Genomic DNA, 15,118 nt, shown 5'->3' with positions numbered 1-15,118 from the left:
GCATTTCTTTGTGTGAGACCTGTGTTATAGGCAGTGTTAAGTGCTGGGGATACAAAGGTGAATCCTTTAAGTAATTGCTGTGTTCAGAGCTCACAGGCTAGGCCAAGGGGAAAAGCATTGGACAAAAACTTGCTAGATCAGAAGCACAGTAATAGATATGCACATGGCATAAAACCTTTTTTCCTTCCTCTGTTATGACTATTTAGAATGATATTCAACACCATATTCTTCAAATGCTACAACTAAAAAATCGTCCGACTTTTCAGTAACCCTAGTCATAACAACACTTGACCGTCAACTGTTATTTTACAGGAGTAACTTGGGTTCTAGTCTTGTTAAGGGATTGCAGTTTCCTCAAAGCTCTAGGGTTTTTCACAGTTGGATATAATGTTTTAGATACAGAGAAACATCTATCTGTTGCCTCTGATCTGGGACAGAACCTGCAGCCTAGGCATGTGCCCTGACCAAAATAAAACCCACGACCTTTGGTTTACAGAATGACTCTCCAACCAACTGAACTACACTGACTGAACCTGTTTTTTGTTTGTTTGTTTGTTTGTTTGTTTGTTTTTTTTAAAGATTCTATTTATCTATTTTTAGATAACGGGGAAGGGAGGGAGAAAGAAAGGGAGAGAACCATCAACGAGTGGTTTCCTCTCAGGTGCCCCCAACTGGGGACCTGGCCTGCAACCCAGGCGTGTGCCCTAACTAGGGATTGAACCAGCAACCTTTTGCCTCGCAGGCCAGTGCTCAATCCACTGAACCCCGCCAGACAGGGCTGAACTTTTAAAAAAGTACTTTAAACATGGTATTCTTGCTTTGGAGCATGCCAATAATATTGGTGTAACTGGTAAGTGGTGTACAAATTCTTAGCTTCAGAGGAAACTATAAAAGCTCAAAAATCCTATTTTTAGTGTGATTCTCTTCAAAAACTATTTTTTAGAGTGGGGCATCAAACCATTTTATTATGGAGCCTCAGTAGAGGATTGAAGAGTTTAGGATGGCAGTGAGATCTGACATCCTCAGCCAGCTGGGATTTTACCAGTTTTATAGTCACCAAAAATTGAAAAACTTTTTACATGTCAGATCCTGGAAGTTTAAAAGTTTTGTTAAGGATTTATCATCATATGGCCAGCCATTAGGCTACAGAGCATTAAAGTATAGCTTGATGGGTTTCTGATTCCATCTGTCTTAAGATTCTTTAATTTGAAAAATCTGTGTTCAAACGTGCATGGTTTAAGTGTGAATGTGGGATAACATCTATTCTCATAGTTTGTACATTTTGTGAAGATTTAGTAATCATGTTTCAGGAATACCATAGTATGGGTAATGTTTTGTGAATAGGTCTGGAGGCAAGGAAACAAGTTAGTGCAGGAATTCAAATGGCAAAAAATAAAGAGGTAAACTTAGACACTGTCAGGGAGACCTGGAAAGGCAGATTCCAGAGATATGTAGGTGGTCAAATAGGGTTTTTATGGTAACATTTAAGATACTGCCAGTCTTGCTTTGCTCTTAATTCTTAACGGTTTTTTACAGAGTGAAAACCAAATCATGTCACTTGCTTATAAATTATATTTTTGGCCTGGAAAATTTCATTGTTAATGTGAAGAACCTATCTAGAACTCTAGCTTAAATTTCTTTTCCTCAAAACAGTGACCTTCACTTGCACACACTATTTAGCAGCCTGTTCCCTTGGCTGAATCATAATGATCCTAAGTTTAGGAGTGACTACTGTAAAGCTGCTTCTCCTACATCCAACAGCTTCCATGGGGAGTATACTTGTCCGTCAACCATTGTTCTTTCCTCACAACTAAATAGCCTGCCTCTTAGCTCTCCTTCTCTCTTTCCCTACCCCTCTGACACATCTTGAATCCAGTGGTTCTCAAAATGTCAAAATCATGGGACTCTGATAATGTGGATTCCTAGGTCTCGTCTCTCGTAGGTGCATATGGGGCCCAGGAATTTGCAATTTAACTGAAACTTGAGATCAGTGATTGAAGTGTCCCCAGACTAGCAGCATCAGTCCCACCTAGAAACAGGTTAGAAATACAAATTCTGGGCTCCTAAACAGACCTACTTGATCAAACTTGAAAGGGTTATTCTGATTTAAAGTTTTGACAACCACTATTTTAGATCTAAAATGCAGATTATGAATCAGTTGGTCCTGCTGAGGTCTTCAGTTCCATCCTGTGTGAACTTTTGTAATGAAGGAAATCTATTCATTGTCTGATAGAGTAGCTACCAGCCACATAGAGCCATTGAGGATCTGAAATGTGGGTAGTGTGACGGAGAAACTGAATTTTAATACCCCACCTATCTAGTGATTACCAGATGCAGGTAGTTCCTGGCTCATTCATGGAAAAGAAGTTCATTAATCAAATTCTTTTTATTTTTTTAATTATTCATTTACAGTTGTCCCCATTTTCCCCCACCCTACCCACCCCCACCTTCCATCCTCAATCCTACCCCCTTTTGGCTTTGTCTGTGGGTTCTTTATACATGTTCCTTATAACCTGTCCCCTTCTTTCATTAATCAATTTTTATCTAACAATAGGGGGAAATCTTTCCAAGCATGATACAAAAAATCTAGAAGCTACCAGGAAGAAAATCTGGCATTAAAAATTACAGGTTAAAATATAAGTGATATACTAGAAAGCATTTGAAGATCACATCACTATTGCAAGGCAATAGGGGGAAATATGGGAAAAAGGAACAGGAATTCACTGGAGAAATAAATGACCAATAAACATGAAAGTATTCCATCTTAGAAATTTGGGAAATGGAAATTTAATTCATTTAGTATTAACCACATTTCAAAAATTTGACAAGAATTTTGGGGACCTGGTAAATTAGCAATATGATTTTACAAGGCCATTTGGCAGATTTAAGTGAACATAATTTCAAGCCAACATTTTATTTCTAGGAGTCTACATTAAGTACTAGATGATGTATACAATAATATGTATAAGATCTCTTTTCATTCAATATTACATGTAATAACCATATGACAATCCTAATGACCATTAATGGAGTAAATTATTACACATTCTTATGGCATAATGCATACTCATGATCAATAAAGTAAATGTACTGAAAAAAGGATGGAAAACATGAAAATATTCCACCTTAGTAGAAATTGGGGAAATTTCTACTAATTAGGGAAATTATGTTTGGAATACTCCAAAACATAAAAATCAGGAGACCTGTAAGTTTTCTGTAGTATGCTTCCATTGAGTTTTTTTAAAAACTCATTCCATAGTATGGATATGGAATGGATACAAAGTGAAGGATATATACAGTATGTTTTTTAATGGTTATTTCTGGAAAGGGGAGTGAGATTTTAAGGGTAGGGGTGAAAAGACTACTACAATCCTTTATACCTAGAATATGTACTGTGTAAAAAATACTTTGGTAATACTGGATTTCTGAGGAAGAACTTTGCAGGGTGATAAAAGTTGGGAATGACGGGGGAGTAGGATGCCTAAATGAAATGTGAAACTAATTGGAATTGAAGAGGTTAAATAACAAGCTACAGGACTGAATGGATTATTTTCATGAAATTGGAAATCACCCAAGATAATTGTCAAGAAATGTGGTAGAGGCCCTGGTCAGCTAGCTCAGTTGGTTGGAGCGCCATTCCAGTATGTCAAGGTTGCAGGTTTGATCCCCCAGTCAGGGCACATACAAAAAACAATTAATGAAATATATAAATAGGTGGAACAACAAAGCAATGCCCTTTTTTCCCCCTCTCTCCCCTCCTCGCTCTCCCTCTCTGAAAACAAAAACTGAAATGTAGCCCTGACTGGTGTGGCTCAGTGGTTTGGGCATCGTCTTGCAAGCTGAGATGTCACCAGCTCAATTCCTAGTTGGCACATGCCTCAGTTGCAGGCCAGGTCCCCACTTGGGGACCTATGAGAGGCAACTGATGTTTCTTTCCCTCTGTCTCATACTTCTGCTCTCTAAAAAAAATCCTTTTAAAATATTTAAAATGTGGTAGAATCAAAAGACATTTTACCAATTACCAGAGTAGTGGGAGAATGTGGAGCACGATCATCATGGATGGCAGGAAAATAAGGAGTTGGTGGAAAATGCAGTTTTCACCCTAAGATAAGGTAGAAATGGTTTTCAGTCTTAAATTATGGTGTCAGTCATTTGAAATTCAGGTAAGAAATCACATATTCATGGTCCCTACTGTCTCATGTAAAGTAACATATTTTACATGAAATATTACCTGATACCTGGAAATCAAATATGAAGTAGGACCATAAGTGTCAGAACTGTAGGTGACATACATTTGATCAGAAAGGCTTACAGCGTATTTCAACCTGAGCTAGTCAAGTTTACTTTTATTTTAGACAATATTACTTATAAATTTAGCAAGTAATCTGATTTCAGAAGAGGACAGGAGATGCTGAGAGCAAACACTGACAGCAAAGGAGTTAGAAAAATTGAAAGTTCACACAAGCATAAATGAGAAATGGCTTTATATATCCACCTCAGCAACATGTAAGCATTTAGCTTTGCAATGTGTTAACAAAGATTTCATCCAAATGTCCACAAAAAGTTTAAGTTACTTGATAATCTGCTAAGAGGACAAATGTGTGATACTTTGCAAAAAGTAATGAGCTTTAGTAACTTGGAAATGTATGTCAAAATCTTACACCTGGATTAAGTGAAGTGTTTAACTGATGGTTAATAAAATTTTACCATTAAGTCAATAACTAAAAATAATTGCTAACACAAGTAGTGCTATATATCAGGCATTGTTCCATGTTTCTCATGTATTAATACACTTAATTCTCAACCCTATGAAATCTTCCCCATTTTATTATTTCTTTTATAAATGAAGAAAGTGATGTACAGAGATTCTAAATAACTTGCCAATGACATGGCTCCAGTGGCAACACAGTTAAGGAATATCCTATCTACAGAAACTTCATCTCTACTAGTTGAGAGAAGCCAGTGGAAAATATAAGTCTCTATTAACTGAGATGCTGCTTAACATAATGGAAAGAGTACAGATCAAATACAATTTTTTAAAAACCTGTGTAGCTGGTGTTAATTGATGCAGCCCACTGAAATTACCTTGACCCACTTCATCATGGAATGAATTTCTGGTTGGCGGAACTCTATTGGTTCTTTTCAGCCCCTATTTTATAGGATACTATTGACCACCTCTCTTAATATTCTTTCCTTTTTCTTTTTAAATTGATTTTAGAAGGGAGGGTGGACAAAGAAACATTGATTTATTGTTCCACTTACTCATGCATTCATTGGTTTTCTCCCCACCCCCCTAAAACGGGCAGCTAACTTAAAGGCCTGGGATGGTAAAACAGTTTCTTTCACCCATCTATAGTCTTTTCAGGCAAGCTAAGTTCAAATGGAGTTTTCCACCTGAGTCATTCTCAGTATTAACAATAATGACCAGGTGTACCATCTGGAGGAGAGGAGTTGTATCACCTAGCTTCATTAAGCCTAGGATCCTTCCCCCAATTCAGAGAAATGGCAGACCGCTCAGGCTTTTTCCAGGTCTGAGGGAGGTTGTCTTCATGCCTGGTGTTTTAGTGATGGGAATTCATGTTTTTAAAGATTTTTATTTTTAGAAAGGGCGGGGAGGAAGAGAGGGAGAGAAATATCTATGTGCAATAGAAACATCCATTGGTTGCCACTCGCATGTCACCAACTGGGGACCTGGCCCGCAACCCAGGCATGTGCCCTGACTGGATATTGAACCAGTGATCTTTCGGTTTGTAGGCACAATCCACTGATCCTCACCAGCCAGGGCCACTGGTTAATTCTTATATGTTCCCTGAACCAGAGGTCAAACCTGCAACCTTGGTGTATCAGGACAATGCTCTAACTAACTGAGCTATCCAACCAGGGCTCTTTCCTTGATTCTTCTTTTTTAATCCTCAACCTAGGACATTTTTTCATTGCTTTTTGGAGGAGGGAGTGGGAGAGAAGTCATTCACTGGTTGCTTTTCATACATGCCCCAACCAGGGAATGGAACCTGCAACCTAGATATGTGCCCTGAGCAGGGATGGAACCCACAACCTTTTGGTGTACCGAACAGCACTCCAACCAACATCCATGCTGGCCCGGGCTCACTCGCCTTTTTTTTTTTTTTTTTTTTTTTTTTTTTTTAATTTAAATCCTCACCTGAGGATATGTTTATTGATTTTCAAAAGAGAAAGGTGGGGAGGGGAACAGATAGATCCATTGATGTGAGAAACATCGATAGGTTTCCTCCCATACTCACCCCGACTGGGGAATCGACCTTGAAACCTAGGTATGTGTGCTAACCAGGAATTGAACCTAAAAACGTGTGTGTGGGGGATGAAGCTCCAACCGAGCCACCTGGCCAGGGCTCTTCCCTTGATTCTTAACACCAAGGTTCTGGATCCTCTTATTCCTATACTGCTTCTTTGTTGGTTCATTTTCCTCTGCCTGCTCCATGCATGTTGCTGTTTTTCTTGGGTTTGATCCTTCTTACTAGGCAAGATTACCCTAGGCACTTTCCAGTTTAACTTTTTCTTCTCTTCCTGTTTTCTCCTTTAAATCCTTAAATAGCTAGCTGTACAAGGTCAAACAGTAAACTTTTTATAATATGCAGAAAAATGAGAACTAATGTGGACTGGTGGGGGAAAGTCTGAGGAAGATAGCTGCATGCTGAGCTACTCCATATGGTCGTGTTTATTCTAACAGATTGAGTCTCCCCCACCCTGCCCTCAAATAACTCCAAATAAAATCAATACTATATCCCTGGCGGGTGTGGCTCAGTTGATGTAGTGCTGGGCTGTGAATCAAGAGGTTGCCCATTTGATTCCCAGTCAAGGTGCATGCCTGGGCTGTGGACCTGGACGCCAGTTGGGGGCATGCAAGATGCAAAACCAATCAATGTACCTATCACAGACTGCTGTTTCTTCTCCCTCTCTCCGTCCCTTCCCCTCTCTAAAAATAATAAATAAATAAATAAATAAATAATCCTAAAAAAATAAAGCAAAGTGATTCCTTCATTCGTATCTTATTTCGAAATTCAAACCTTAAAAAAAAAAATCACTACTACAGAAAAGAATGCCCTGTTCTGATTTTTCATACTCAAGGAACACTTCCACACACCTACCTGTGTAGCGTCTACTTCCACCCAAAGACCTGAGACCTGGCTCCTGATTCTTTTCTTATACTGATCTCTTTACTACCCTCTTTTTCTCTTCCTCACCTCCAAACTTCCTCACCTGTATTTTCACAAAAGGAGCATGCTGTTTCACACAAACGTGTGCTAGGAACCCTCCTTCTATTTACCCTAGGAATTTCTCGTGTTTCACCAGAGATCTATCAGTCTACTCCACTTTTTTCTTTTTAAAAGGCAATCAAGTCCTTTGCCTATTTTATATTATTTAGATTCCAGAGAGAGAGAGAAACATCCATGTGAGGGAAACACCTGTCGGTTGACTACCGGGATGGGCCCTGAGCCGGAATCAGACCTTTCAAAACTGCAACCTTTCGGTGTAAGGGAGGTTGCTCCAACCGACTGAACCACTCCGGCCAAGCAGGACAGCCTCCCCACTTTGTGGCAATTCCCCTTCATCTTTAGGTGACCCAAATTTATCCCCTCCTCCTTTGTGCACCCACTTAACCAGGACCCATCACATTTACTGCATTGTTTGTTCCCCTGTCCTTAAAAGGGAGCTCCTAAGTCTCATGTCTCTTCAATGCCTAGCACACATCTATTAAATGACATTAATTTCCTTCATTGTACAGCGTTAAATGATAATAGAGTCTGTCCGGATTCATGACCTGCTGAGCTGTCTTTAAGTTTTTAGTCTCACTACTGCGAAAGAAAAATCGTATTTTGTCTCTTAAAAAGGCTCCTGACTGCACCAAGGTCACCGTCAGTGCTGCTTCAAGGCAATACCACTTCCTAACTTCCGCTCCTGAGGCTGTCACCCAGCTCAAGGTCCTACCTAAGGAGAATGCCCAAGGACAGCCAGACAGTCCACGTGCTTCCCAACAGGAAGTCGGCCCCTTTCCTAAACGTAGTTCCGCCGTATACAGCCTTCAACTGACATCCCTGTTGTCCAATTATGTTTTCAGGCTCTGAGGGTTGCACCTAGCCTGATAATGTCCAGTAAGAAAAGGAATTCAGATTAGCACCAATTTTGACCAACGGTTGAGACGATGAGAGATTACTAACCTATAGGGGCAGCGCTGAGGATGATGAGCAGCAAATTTATCCAATGGACGTGCCTACTGCGGCGTAGGCCTCGCCCCAATTGCGGTGGTGTTGGCGGCTGGTACTGCCACTGCGTTCAGTCTCCACCCGGACTCCGCCATGTTGGGTCTTGTTGGTCGTGTGGCCGCAGTCTCGGCCTCCGGGGCCTTGAGGGGACTCAGCCCTTCGGCGCAGTTACCCCAAGCCCAGCTCTTACTGCGGGCCGCCCCGGCAGCGCTCCAGCCTGGTAAGTGCCTTCTTCTAGGGGCTGGGCTTGTTTTTACCGCCCCATGACCTTGAGCCCGGGGCCGATTGTTTCTCGGGCCTAAGGTATATGATGCTAGAAGGACGCCAGAGCCAGCTTCCTGCTCTCTAACAGCTGGAGTACAAGAACCTTTCACCTGTGATAACTTTTTTCGATCTAACTCTGTCTCATTTTGGAAAAGAGTAGCGCAGTGTGACCGAAAATTGAGGGCAGGTGCAGTGACCTTCACGTAAAATGGGGGGCACCGAGCTCTCGAATAATGGGTTTTGTGCATGAGGATGGAAGATTGTGCAGGCGCTTTGTGGGTTCCTGCGCTGCCCTTTCTTTGGACACGCCTTCCCTGCAATCGGAAGAAGGCCGGCCTGGGCTGAATTCACCGGTAGTTGTGGGTTAAGTCGGGTCTTCCAGTGACCTTTAACTGCCCTCACCCCAGCTTCTTCCAATATCTTTTTTGTCTGTTAGCCAGAGACTATGCCGCCCAAACATCTCCTTCGCCAAAAGCAGGCGCCGCCACTGGGCGCATCGTGGCTGTCATCGGTGCAGTGGTGGACGTCCAGTTTGATGAGGGACTACCTCCCATTCTAAATGCCCTAGAGGTGCAAGGCAGGGAGACCAGGCTGGTGTTGGAGGTGGCCCAGCATTTGGGTAAGTACAATTTCTTGGGAATATTAAAGAGTTTGTTTAGCCCAAACCAGGCTGTCTTCTATGATGATTTTATCAAAATGACTTTCGTTCTTCTGAGTTTGCTGAAGCCATGTTTAGGTACTGAGAAGGAGTCTTGGTTAATTTAGGTCTTTCGTGCCACTTGCACTTCATTAAATACCATGAAGCCAACTTATTTTTATGTATCACCCTGCAGCAATGCCTTTATCTGACAGGTGAGAGCACAGTAAGGACCATTGCCATGGATGGTACAGAAGGCTTGGTTAGAGGCCAGAAAGTCCTGGATTCTGGTGCGCCAATCAAAATTCCCGTTGGTCCTGAGACCTTGGGCAGAATTATGAATGTCATTGGAGAACCTATTGATGAGAGAGGCCCCATCAAAACCAAACAGTAAGGATCCCTCTTGCTGCATCGACATGCAAAAGGAACTGCTTTTTCTTGCAGTTTTATACATTAGTTAACACATTATAGAATGGTAGAATTTTGCTGTGGAAAACGCTTGAAATACTGAAGTATTCAATTATTAAAGCCACACAATGCAGTTTCTTCTGAAGAAAATTACAAATACAGAAATTCTCATTGTAAAAAGCTTGTTACTTAGGACACAAGTTGACCACTTGAGTTTTTTAATTTAAAGATTTTATTTATTTACTTTTAAGAGAGGGAAGGGAGGAAGAAAGGGAGAGAAACATCAGTGTGAGAGACACGTAGATGGGTTGCCTCTTGCATGCCCCCAACTGGGGACCTGGCCTGCAGCCCAAGCACTTGCCCTGACTGGGAATCAAACTGGCAACGTTTCGGTTTACAGGCCAGCCAAGCCACTGAGCCACACCAGCTGGGATTACTTCAGTGAGTTTTAATACCAATGGCTTATGTTGTGAGGTTTCCAGAACTTCATTGCATTTTTCTGTGTATGATGCGCTCCTGTGTATAATGCACACCTATGTTTTTTAATGCACATTATACGTGGGATTATTATACCCATGTTTAATGTGCACCCTTCTTTTTCCCTCAAAAATATGGGCCATAAAGTGCACATTATACACAGCAAAAATACAGTACATGTCTTGTATTTCCTATTGGTATGTAAAGGTACTTACGTTAGGACTCAGTAAAAGGAAAATTTTTATGAAAATTAAAGTTGTCAGAGAAAGGGATTATTGCATCCCAAGATAATGAAATCCCTTTGTAAGAGGAGATGAGGCTGAGTAAACGATTAGACCTGAGAATTGAGAGGAACCCTTCAACAAGATGAATAGACACTGATCTCTTTTACCTTTGCAGATTTGCTCCAATTCATGCTGAGGCTCCTGAATTCATGGAGATGAGTGTTGAGCAGGAAATTCTAGTTACTGGTATCAAGGTTGTGGATCTCCTGGCTCCCTATGCCAAGGGTGGCAAAATTGGTACGTCAGTGGTGGGTATATATTTTCCAAACCTAATGCAGGAAGTGAAAAATAGTACCATATTATGAGTGGGTACTACCTCTCGCTGATGAATAGCTTCTGACTTTCGTTCTTCTGAGTTTGCTGAAGCCAGATGCCATTTCTGAGAAGGAAAAAGACTGGGGAAAAAAATTGAGTTTGCTTCCTAGGAACTCAGAACTCTTAACTATTTTTTCCTCAACCTCTTCCAGGGCTCTTTGGTGGTGCAGGAGTTGGCAAGACTGTACTGATCATGGAGTTAATCAACAATGTTGCCAAAGCTCATGGTGGTTATTCTGTGTTTGCTGGTGTTGGTGAGAGAACACGTGAGGGCAATGACTTGTACCATGAAATGATTGAGTCTGGTGTTATCAACTTAAAAGATGCTACCTCCAAGGTGATCACTGAACTGATTGATGTCTGTATAGTAGGAGTGCCAAAAAATGACTGCAAGTGATTGCATTACTAGCTGAAGCAATGGTTTTTGTTTTCATTTTGGTGTCTTCAGGATCTACGAAGGAAATCCTGTCAGTGTTTCCCCTCCAGTTTCTAATATACTAGTGCACATTTTTTCCCCATTTTAACATTAGATTAAATTTGTAGACTTTTTATGGTAGATTTCATACCAGTCATATGAAAGCTAATTTTGGGAGAAGTTGGAGGTGATTCATATGTCTCATATAGCCGTATTTTGTACCTTTCATTTAGTTTATTTCTTTCCTACTACCTCAGTACGTTACAAGCTTTTACCTGGATGATACAAGAAATTATCTTTCGTGTTTTAAACTGCAGCTCTAAAAGGGAAATGAAATTTGCAAATAAAAATATAACACCTTCTGAGGAGAATTTGTCAGTTTAGATGATTTGAAGACCTTGGGTATACGGCTTCCGTGCTCCTCTGTCAGGTTTTCTTTTTTCTTCTGTTATTTTTTTCTTTTTGCCAGGGGAGAGTGCAAACGCAGTTCCCCACCACCTAATATGTGGTTGAATTTCCCGCATTTGGATAAGGCAGCCTTTAGAGCCGGCATACATAATTCTGAGCCCTGTGTTCATATTTTCTGATTGTGTATGATTACTGCAGGTAGCACTGGTGTATGGTCAAATGAATGAACCTCCTGGCGCTCGTGCACGGGTTGCTCTTACTGGACTGACTGTGGCTGAATACTTCAGAGACCAAGAAGGTCAGGATGTACTGCTGTTTATCGATAACATCTTCCGCTTCACCCAGGCTGGCTCAGAGGTAAGAGAAAGCTTGAGAGGGCCTGCTCGGTTCATTTGACCTTTCTGTGGAATGATGCAGATGAAGCTAAAGATGCAGGCATCTAACACCTTTTGTTGTCTGTCTCCCCCACCCCTACTTCCTTGCCAGGTGTCTGCTTTATTGGGAAGAATCCCTTCTGCTGTAGGCTATCAGCCTACGCTGGCCACTGATATGGGTACCATGCAGGAAAGGATCACCACCACCAAGAAGGGATCTATCACTTCTGTACAGGTAAGAACAATGAAATAAATGAAGGTCTTATTTGTATAAAGTCATGTACAAAGCAGTATAAAACCTAGTTACTTACATTTCAAGAGGCTTTTAACTGGGTTCATCTGCTCCCTGAAATAATGGGTAAGATTTTGTGTGTTCATGTTAAAAGGGCTAAAAGGTTAAGAAACATTTGTTTAAAATAATTGAAGGTGTACATATAAATGTAGATCACAAAGTAGTGGTTTCTACCCTGAAAGGAAGTCTGTGGAACTACATGGGAATTGAATGGTAAATAGTATTGCGTTAATGTACTACATGCTTTCAAATGTTTTATAGATGGTGTATATAGTAAAATTACCTAAAAATGTGTCTAAATGTGTGGTAACTTCAATGATTCCTAGTGAACTATTGTACTGGTGTAAGGTTTTTAAATTTTATTTATTTATTTTTATTGATTCTAGAGAGAGGGGAAAGGAGGGAGAAAGGGAGAGAAAGATTGATCAGTTGCCTCTTGCATGTGCTCCGATGAGGAATCGAACCTGCAACCTTTCAGTTTGCAGGACGATGCTGAACCAACTGAGCCATGCCAGTCAGGGCTAGGTTTATTTTTAACAGAAAAAGTAGATACGACTACAGTAGAGTTAACATGTATGAAATAGTTAAAATGTAGGATGAAAAACAAAAGGAAGGACAACGAAAATTCATCACAGCCTAGAGGGATCAGGTAATCTGTGAATTTGGCAGCTATCAGCAGTGGTAAGAAGGCTCTTTTGAGGTGGACTCTTGAATACTAAGAAGCTGGAGTGAGAATGGGGAGAGTTCAGAAAGGGGGGTGGCTTAAGTAAAATTAGCTTGGCTTTCTGTTGTTTCTCATGACTTCCTTACTCACTTTAGGCTATCTACGTGCCTGCTGATGACTTGACTGACCCTGCTCCTGCCACTACCTTTGCCCATTTGGATGCCACTACTGTGTTGTCCCGTGCTATTGCTGAACTGGGCATCTACCCAGCTGTGGATCCTCTAGACTCTACCTCTCGCATCATGGATCCCAACATTGTTGGCAGTGAGCATTATGATGTTGCCCGTGGGGTGCAAAAGATCCTGCAGGTGAGTATTAGTACAGGTGAGAATAGTGTCCATAAAATTATACAGAGGGAATTGGGATTGTCTTAGGACTAGATTTTTCCTGATGACTTGAATAATTTGCTTTAGAGCAAGGACAGGTGAAACAAGCAGTTTCTAGTGGTTGTTAATGGGGGTCACTTGGGTTTCCAAGTACTTGGTCTTTGGAATCCAATTTTATCTACCAGTACCAGACTAGGAGTAGGAAGAACAAGACACTGATCTTAGCTGAGGGCCCTCATGACCACCTATGTAACTTTTCCTCCACTAACTTGTTTCACTTATAAAGTAAGATAAGGTGCTAAAATTAGCTTTGTACAAAGCTCGCTGTGAATGTAAGGTGATAGAACCCTCAGGTTTTTGTCCATATTAAAAAATTGTATTTATTTACTCCGGGCTCTCTTGTTTTCTCACAGGACTACAAATCCCTCCAGGACATCATCGCCATCCTGGGTATGGATGAACTTTCTGAGGAAGACAAGTTGACTGTGTCTCGGGCACGGAAAATACAGCGTTTCTTGTCTCAGCCATTCCAGGTTGCTGAGGTTTTCACAGGTCATCTGGGGAAGCTGGTACCCTTGAAGGAGACCATCAAAGGATTCCAGCAGATTTTGGCAGGTGAGATTTCAAATGTAAAGCTAAACATGAATGGCAAACTGAATTGTCTTGAATGCTTGTGGTAGTGTGTTCCCATTTCAGCAGCCATCAAAAAATACATATATATATATATATATAATATATATATATTATATATATATATATACACGCCTAATTACATAATGTTTAAAAATAAAAACCAGCTATTTCCCATTAATTTTCCTTGGAAAGACTCCACTTCTGAGAGTGAAACATGTTATTTGATTCTTGTCAGCATACACTTATTGTGTTCAGTGTTAGCTACTCTTCTAAGTGAATTACAAGATCCGTAGGAGGAAGGTGGTATTCTGTTTTACAAATTAGGAGACTTACAGCACAGTTCCAATGTCACACAGCCAAAGTAGAGAGAAAGAATTTGAAAGGTTATGTGGCTCTAGACCATTTGTTCTTGGTCCGTACTTTGTATCATGTCTTGTAAATTGAATTTATGAGGGAAGTTAAGATTTCTTAGATGACGTGAATTCATCACATTCTGACTGGTGGTCTCAAGTGGTAAGGTATGTATATGCTGCAGCAAGTTAACAATCCCTCCTCTTCTTACCGGTTGGATTTTTTTCTTTGTTTCCCCTCCTACAGGTGAATATGACCATCTTCCAGAACAGGCCTTCTATATGGTGGGACCCATTGAAGAAGCTGTGGCAAAAGCTGATAAGCTGGCTGAGGAGCATTCGTGAGGGGATCCTAGCACTTTTCCTCCAGGCTGTCCCCCTCCTTGTCCCTAATCCAAAACTTTCAGTTTTCTCTCTAAGCCACATGAGAGCCGTGATTGAAGACATTGTGTTTTGTCTGAAGAATATTTAAGGTTTCCAATAAAATGTACATCCCTCAAAAGTCTGTTTTTCTTGGTCTTAATCACATAGCCAACAGTAATCTTAGTGGCTGGACACAAAAAACAGCACAAAATAGGCCGTATGTTTGAAATGGGTCATCCCCAAAAAAAGCCATTGTACTGGATTGATGAACTGTGGGTCTTGTTAGAAGTACATGTTGGGAAAAAATGAGTTGGATTTAAAAATAACTGCTGTTGTAAAACAAGGCAAGGGTTAATCAATGGACAAAATCAGTTTTTAGGAAATGGTGATGCTGTTCTGAAGAAATAGTGCTGATTTGTGTGAAAATTGAGTCAAAAGGGCTTCCTCTGTCTTAGGCCCCCCCTTTTTTTTTCCCCATAAAGTGTTCTGCTCCCTTATTTATATTGTGGGCAAGTTTTGACTTGTATGTCTGTGGTGGCTTGAGGCAATGAAGGTTATAAAATGTCAGGAGGCCTATCCTGAGCTGCTGAGATCTCAAAGACCAAAGT

General features: G+C 40.8%; 1 protein-coding gene and 2 non-coding genes across 3 annotated transcripts; all 3 read left to right on the top strand.

The window, feature by feature from the left end:
* The first annotated feature begins 8,289 nt into the window (after positions 1 to 8,289).
* On the top strand, positions 8,290 to 14,649 carry ATP5F1B (ATP synthase F1 subunit beta). Its single transcript, XM_054579928.1, has 10 exons — positions 8,290 to 8,460; positions 8,941 to 9,123; positions 9,357 to 9,531; positions 10,426 to 10,547; positions 10,778 to 10,962; positions 11,647 to 11,805; positions 11,935 to 12,057; positions 12,934 to 13,146; positions 13,578 to 13,779; positions 14,395 to 14,649. The coding sequence occupies exons 1-10, from the start codon at positions 8,334 to 8,336 to the stop codon at positions 14,490 to 14,492; spliced, it is 1,587 nt and encodes a 528-aa protein (XP_054435903.1). The 5' UTR covers positions 8,290 to 8,333; the 3' UTR covers positions 14,493 to 14,649.
* On the top strand, positions 9,178 to 9,252 carry LOC129076094 (small nucleolar RNA SNORD59). The gene has a single exon (XR_008529706.1). It is a non-coding gene; the product is annotated as a small nucleolar RNA SNORD59 (small nucleolar RNA).
* On the top strand, positions 10,628 to 10,698 carry LOC129076095 (small nucleolar RNA SNORD59). The gene has a single exon (XR_008529707.1). It is a non-coding gene; the product is annotated as a small nucleolar RNA SNORD59 (small nucleolar RNA).
* Positions 14,650 to 15,118: the final 469 nt, after the last annotated feature.

This window comes from Pteronotus mesoamericanus, unplaced genomic scaffold (assembly GCF_021234165.1).
Source record: "Pteronotus mesoamericanus isolate MK-2021 breed Mesoamerican mustached bat unplaced genomic scaffold, CSHL_Meso_final contig_56, whole genome shotgun sequence".
NCBI classification, from domain to species: domain Eukaryota; kingdom Metazoa; phylum Chordata; class Mammalia; order Chiroptera; family Mormoopidae; genus Pteronotus; species Pteronotus mesoamericanus.
Note: the sequence above shows the minus strand (reverse complement) of the source record. Positions and strands in the feature narration are given on the sequence as shown.

Bases quoted from the DNA above. Each gene is read 5' to 3' on its own strand.
- ATP5F1B (XM_054579928.1), top strand. From the start codon at position 8,334: ATGTTGGGTCTTGTTGGTCGTGTGGCCGCAGTCTCGGCCTCCGGGGCC. The intron at 8,461-8,940 runs GTAAGTGCCTTC...TTTGTCTGTTAG, and splicing joins CCCGGCAGCGCTCCAGCCTG to CCAGAGACTATGCCGCCCAA. The intron at 13,780-14,394 runs GTGAGATTTCAA...CCCCTCCTACAG, and splicing joins ATTCCAGCAGATTTTGGCAG to GTGAATATGACCATCTTCCA.